The sequence below is a fragment of the Triplophysa rosa genome, linkage group LG15 (assembly GCF_024868665.1).
Source record: "Triplophysa rosa linkage group LG15, Trosa_1v2, whole genome shotgun sequence".
Taxonomy (NCBI): domain Eukaryota; kingdom Metazoa; phylum Chordata; class Actinopteri; order Cypriniformes; family Nemacheilidae; genus Triplophysa; species Triplophysa rosa.
In genome coordinates this window covers 6341698-6348821 of record NC_079904.1, presented here as the reverse complement: position 1 = coordinate 6348821, position 7124 = coordinate 6341698, and the positions used below count along the sequence as shown (strand labels likewise).

The 7124-nt window shown below is 36.0% G+C and overlaps 1 protein-coding gene across 1 annotated transcript; it reads right to left on the bottom strand.

Moving 5' to 3' along the window:
* Positions 1–1386: 1386 nt before the first annotated feature.
* Positions 1387–6728, bottom strand: LOC130566047 (pancreatic secretory granule membrane major glycoprotein GP2-like). The gene is made up of 8 exons (XM_057353260.1): positions 6673–6728; positions 6130–6160; positions 5425–5509; positions 2864–2961; positions 2674–2722; positions 2158–2544; positions 1709–1846; positions 1387–1463 (listed from the first exon to the last, which is right to left on the bottom strand). Exons 3-8 carry the CDS (start codon positions 5435–5437, stop codon positions 1387–1389), a joined length of 762 nt encoding a protein of 253 aa, XP_057209243.1. The 5' UTR covers positions 5438–5509; positions 6130–6160; positions 6673–6728.
* Between the last annotated feature and the right edge of the window lie 396 nt (positions 6729–7124).

Here is a 7124-nt window from a genome sequence, read left to right as displayed (position 1 = left end):
CCTACACCCCATCAAGAACCCTGCGTTCAGCAAACCAGCGGCATCTTGTTTTGCCTTCTCAAAAGGGCAGTAAATCGCTTTCCCGCTCATTCTCCTTCACAGCTCGTTCCTGGTGGAACATTCTTCCTAACTCAGTCCGGTCAACCACATCTCTCACAACATTCAAAAAACTACTTAAAACCCATCTCTTCTGTGAATACTTGACAGACAAATGAGGGGGGGGGGGGGGAACTGACCCTCTCTCTTTCTCTCAACAGGTAGTGTTCTTGCTTTTGCTGAAACTAGTAACTTGGTATTAGCACCTATTGTATTATTGCTCCTGTATGACATATCGCTTTATTGCTCCCTGAACTCTCTGTAAGTCGCTTTGGATAAAAGCGTCTGCTTAATGACTAAATGTATAGAAATGCACAACAGGAGATTCGAATCCACAACCTCTTGGACCAGAGGCTTGTGGTTTATCCGGTTGTGCCACTCAGTTGACGTGCCTGGCCCAAGATCCCGAGGAGAGCTTTCAAAGCTTCAAATATTGACATGGGCCAATTCCCGAAGGCGCTTAAACGATTTTAATTACAAAAATAACAGAAATACAATGTACAAGAGAACCAGATATCAGAAGTGACAATGTACACAAGAATATAATTTTATATAGTAATGCACAACAGTCAGAATAGTTTAATATGAGAAAGATACAAGGCACAGTCAACTTTAAAGAGGTATTTCTCGAAAAATAGCCCAACAAATATTTTTTTAATTCGGCCATTTCTATGCAGCTCGGTCCATAGATCATACAAGCGGAGCTTGGAAAAAATAGACCACTTTTGTCAAATTAGCAGCGAACAAAAAGGTTTTCATATGCTTTGCAATAAGTTAGGAACCGAATGTTAGAAAAAGACAAACGATGCATCAATGGAATCAGCACCGACCAGGAGAAATAATGTCAGAAAACGAATTTCAGACAAAGGGTTCAAGAGTTATAAGCAATTATATAAAAAGTGTCATATCTTATGAACACTAGGTGGCACTGTCTTCAATTTTCTGGCAAACATATCCAAAGTTACGAGCAAAAATAGCCATTTTTCAAATCTCACAACCCATAGGTGACACTGTTCCCAATTTCGGCATGGACCCCCAGTGTGCCAAGTTTCATACCGATAGATCAAACAATAGCCCAGATACGGCCTCAGACCATTTTTGGGTAAACTTTCAAAAGTTTGCGACATCATAACTTTGGAACAACAGTGAAAATCACAATTCCGTGAGGTCATACCTGTGCGGCTGAGTCCAAAGATTGTGTGAGTCAATTTTCATAACAATCGATCACAATTTTTCTATAGGACTAAAATGAAAAAACGCAATACTGTACTTTTCAAGATGACCGCTACTTTAATGGGCGGAGTCGTAATGTAACACATGGAACTCGATGAGCCTGAAAAGTGGATGACATGTGCCGAGAAGAATTTCTGTAGATCAATGTGTTCAAAAGTTACAGCTGTTTAAAAGTATTTTTTGAACTGCTGGTGGCGCTAAAGAGTCAGTGCTAGGGCCCCCATCATTGGTCACATGACTATTGAGGATCATCACTACGAGTGTGCCAAATTAAATCATTTTCCTACGTACATAGGGCTGCCATAGACTCTCATTGGTTAAGAAGAAGAATACCAACAGAAGCAGTAGTGAAAAAAGCAATAATGATTCAAACACTCACCAGTACATGGGTTACTGTTACTGACAGATTCATTCATCTTTGTGACATTATATCCACCCAAACAAGTGCAGTTTCCAAGGTATTTGTAACAGTGAGCATGTGACCCGCACACCGAAGATGAGAGACATTCATTAATATCTGAAATGATCAAATTAGATAAAAGCTTTTTCTTTAAGTTGAACAACATTTCTCTACAGCAGGGTCATCACTCCTGCTCCGGGAGATTGACTGTGCTACAAAGTTTGTAGCTCCATGTAATTGTAATCAAACACACCTGAATTAGCCAACCAAGGTTTTCAAGCTGCTCTACGTAAGCAATAATGTACGAGAGGCTATGCTGTATTGAGCATATTCACGTCAAAATACGTTTTTTTAATTATTTTTTTAAGTGTAAATTATTCAACAGAGGCACAGACATTATTAAATAAGAGATATATAATTGTAATTACCAGCACAATATGATGCATTGCATACCAAAATTGGGTCTTTGAACTCATAGACATAATAATTTCCTGGGCATGCTTTCACTTGAATGGAAGGGGTTTTAAAATGGCAGCAATCATTCATCCAGTTACCACAGACAGGTCGGGTGACCACCCCATCTTCAATTGTTGGATGTTGACCATTTAGCCACAGAGGGACATGAGTACCACAACTTTGGTCTGGAACACATATATCTGGCATCTGAGCACTTTGGTTATTGAGGAAGAGACGATACCATCCAACCCAGCTGACATTAACATCACACATTGGTTGGGAAGAGAATCTATTGTTTGTGGCTCTCCAAGCATTATCCAGCACAGTGTAGTTATAGCAGGGGTCGAAAGCAGGAGTACCTTTTGATAAAAGACATAAGAAATGGTTAAAGATTAGTTTACCTTTGGAATCTGATTACAATGTTACACAATTACAGAAACTAGACATTTTTTCATGTTATTAATTTAAATTAAATTTTAATTCCAGACCTGCACTTCGTTTTATCACGTGGTGGTGTGCCTCATCTATGTGGCTAAACTGGAGTTAAATAAAAATCTTTTGTATTGTCACATGTTTAAATCCAACATTATGTAATCACAGTTCATGCATTTTCAAATGTTAAATGCATCTTGGAGATAAAGTACAATAGTGTAATTTGTTTTAATTGACTTCCCCTACCTGTAAAGTTATGCCTGGATCTGGGAAATTATGCGTTTCCACAATGCATGTAAGAAGAAGAATGATTGCTGATAGGTGTTTTGATTTCATCCTTGTCTCTACAAAGTTTTGCAAGTAGACTTTTTTTAAACAGTGCTCATTGTCAGAAAAGCAATGAAAACAAATATTCCAAAAACAATTAGCCCAAAACAGAGAGATTACAAATAGGCACTACAAAGACATACCCCTGCAGAAAATAGCATTAACTTCCTTGAGGATCACTGTCATGATTCTGCCTCATCATGTCATGTCTTTCTTGGTCTTGTGGCAGAGTCATGGCAGAGCCTCATGTTTTGTGTGGAGAGAAACATATTATTGTCGGTCACGATCATAATGTGCGTTCTCTCCGGTCTCATCTTTGGCCCCGCCCCTCTCGTTTCCTCGTTCAGCTTCCCGCCTGTTTCTCATTACCCACACCTGCCTAGTGTTAATTTACCCCTTGTTAGTCTCCCTATATAATGCCCTTGTGACTTCTGTCCTGTGCGAGTTCGTTTTGTTCCATGTCTTGGATGACATTGCTTCCTGCCCGTGACATTTATCAAGTCGAGTTTAGTCAGTGTAAGTGTTTGTCTAGTGTTGTCTTAGTCCGATTTAGTTGATTTATGTTCCTGTGTAGTCTGTGATTGTTTATCCCTTTGTCATTGTTGTTTTACCCCCTCCTGCGTCTTTGTTTTGTATTTTTTTCTAATAAATCTTTGTTTTGTTAACCCCTTACCCGCTGCCTGCATCTGGGTTCTCTGGCCGTGCAATTCCTTGACAGTCACCCTATACAGGATTGAACCTGTAACATTTCAGATTTCAGGTCTTTCCCACTTTGTATGCCACATTAATTTTGAAAAAGGGATATCCTGTAGGTGATCCTCAAAGGAAGTTAAGATATTTTCTGCTATGGAATTCCAATCCTGCCGAAATTAAAAATAAATACAAAAATAAATCCATGAAAAAAAATGTAAAAAAATAAATAAACACAGAAATTAATTTGTTAAAAATATAAAATATAAACATGAATGAAAAAACAGATATTGAAACGAGTGTATATATATATATATATATATATATATATATTAAACATTTATTTATTTCTACATTTTTAATTTATTTTATGCATTTATGTAAATATATATGTATTTTCACATTGATTTATTTCTACATTGATTTATTTCTACATTTCTGTGTCCATATGGTAATGAGGGTGCGTGTCTTGCTTCAGACATAGAAGTCGAGCACAGAGTGCTGCTGTAGGCCACAGGCAACTCTAAGATCACAGTAACATCTTGTGCTTTGACAAAATGACATGCAAGAGATGAGTGTGACCACATGAAACAATAATATAGTATATTACAGCATTTACTATAGTAAACTGCAGCATACTATCTATTATAGTAATACAGGCCAGCAAACTCGCCTGACCTTAACCCCATAGAAAATCTATGGGGTATTGTGAAGAGGAAGATGCGATATGCCAGACCCAACAATGCAGAAGAGCTGAAGGCCACTATCAGAGCAACCTGGGCTCTCATAACACCTGAGCAGTGCCACAGACTGATCCACTCCATGCCACGCCGCATTGCTGCAGTAATTCAGGCAAAAGGAGCCCCAACTAAGTATTGAGTGCTGTACATGCTCATACTTTCCATGTTCACACTTTTCAGTTGGCCAAGATTTCTAAAAATCCTTTCTTTGTATTGGTCTTAAGTAATATTCAAATTTTCTGAGATACTGAATTTGGGATTTTCATTAGTTGTCAGTTATAATCATCAAATTAAAAGAAATAAACATTTGAAATATATCAGTCCGTGTGTAATAAATGAATATAATATACAAGTTTCACTTTTTGAATGGAATTAGTGAAATAAATCAACTTTTTGATGATATTCTAATTATATGACCAGCACCTGTATATACTGTAGTGCACTATAGTATTTACTATAGTTTAAAAAGCCCGAAAGGAAATCAACCATGATTTTAGAAACCATGTTTTTGGCAGATTTGTATGACCACAGTTCCACTACAAATTCCATGGTTAACTCTGGTGACTGTAGCAACATCATGGTTAATTTGTGGTTACAATGGCCTAACTAGAGTGGCTGTTTTATTTTTAATTTTGGCAGTATTGGAATCCCATACATACAGTAATTGAAGACAGTAAAATGCCTACCACCTGTCTATCCTGTGATTAATGTAAAGGGGAAAACGCTCCACTGGCTAATTTGGAGTGTGATTAAGTGACAGTGAATAGAAAACACATGTATATAAACTGACCTTCCTGTCTGAGGCATGACTAAAGCATAAATTCACCCAAAAATTGCCAGTTACTCAACCTCTACTCATGTCGTTATAACTCACAAGATTTTTTTAATGAGAAGAGAAACATGAGAAATGTCTTTTCATTTCTTATGGGAAATGTTATGGCTCACTAAAATTTTGTTGAGATTTCTTTAATGTAAGAACGAATATCAATGGATTTGGAACAATTTACAGTGAATTTTGTCAAAGGAACACTCATGTTACATTTATCATACCTTCACTGGCCATTTTCTCTTTTAACTCAAAACCATTCAGCACATTTGCTTCATCTTCACTACGTCTGTAAAACAGGAAATTTGTCTGAAAAAAAATCTACAGTAAGTACAATAAATTGAGATGTCATTTGTGCACTAGACACGTGTATAATGATATAAAGCAGAGACCGATGATTTCATCATGAACACAAGCTAATGTCTGTTAATGTTCATACTGTTGTGTAAGTGTTTTATTGAAAAACTCCAGCCATCAGCATAAAACCACTTAAAAAAAAAGACTTAAGCTGGCGATAGACCTTACACAATACTTATTTTTCACAAAAAATAAACACAAGGCTTATTAAACCTTGTGCGTCAATTAAAAAACACTTAGGTTTAGGACAAAAATGTCTATGTAAAAACTGTCATAAAACACTAGTATATATTAATTTCTTGTCACTTTTACTGATTTTAATTTATAAGACAGAATCAGTCCTGATCAACTACCAAACTTTCATTTTTAGGATTTTAACCTTTTAAACACACAAAATGCCAGATTATGAATTTTTTCATGGTGAAAATTAAAACCAAGTACTAAGGGGCTTCTGAACTTCTACATCAAAATCAAGCTTCCCTTTTATCGCTGCACAATAACATTAACAAATAAAAAACAAATGCAATCAAGTAATGGAAAAAACATTTGAATGTAAAAAAAACCTGTAATACCTGTAATTTTCAGTTCAGTATGTCTTGCAAACTGTAAATAAACACACATACTTCAGTGCACACATGAAACCACACTCTGACATCCATGCAAACACACAGACACAATTATAGCTGCCTCTTTTAGGCCTGTAAAAGTTGTCCTTTTAGCAGAAGCAGAAAAAAATGAAAAGACAGTATTAAATTGCTCCAAAGGCCAAATATACGAAAACGGCACCAATTCGAAGGTAAATAGTACACATTTCAAAACATCATGAAACTTTCATAAGATTTATGAATGTTTTGAAATTGTTAAACCTTGCCAGCAAAACAACAGCATTTTAATACATGAATTCCTGATTTTATGGTTAAAAGACAATGGTGTCAATGAGGACATTTGTCCTTTAGCCAGAAACCAATCAACAGTTACAGACAATAAAGTCATATTCAGCTGAAATTTTAAAAGTATAGATAGAACATTGTATCTAAAGGCAATGTTTCTATCGTTCTATGAATGTACTTCTAAAAGTTTTTTTAAAGAAGAACTAACAGTGTTGTCACTCTTACCTTTCCTCTGGAAAACTAATTCTGATGTGACACTCAACTGCAATGTTATCTGCCTGATTATCTTTTCTCAAACATTGAGCATTTGTTTCCTTTAAAGGATCCACCCACCCAACTTACTTCCTTAAAGTTGATTTTTCTTTGTTTTTAAACTTTTGTCCTGATTTCTCAGTGGGCGGTTTATTAAACACCTGAGAGAGAGAATCACCTGACAAATCTGTGGGTTGTGTTCATTGCTTTGATTAAAAGAACTGTACTTTATTGAAGAATTTTGTGATGCCATATGCATATCATATGCGTCTTTAACTTCCAATTTATTTTTTAATGGGTCAAAACTTTTCAAAGCTTTGAACAGGCCACTTCAGGAAAATAAATGTTTAATAAAACGTTTTGGTAAGAGGTAAAATAAACACTTCACAATATAACCAAAAGAAAAACTGTGTTCAATAACATAC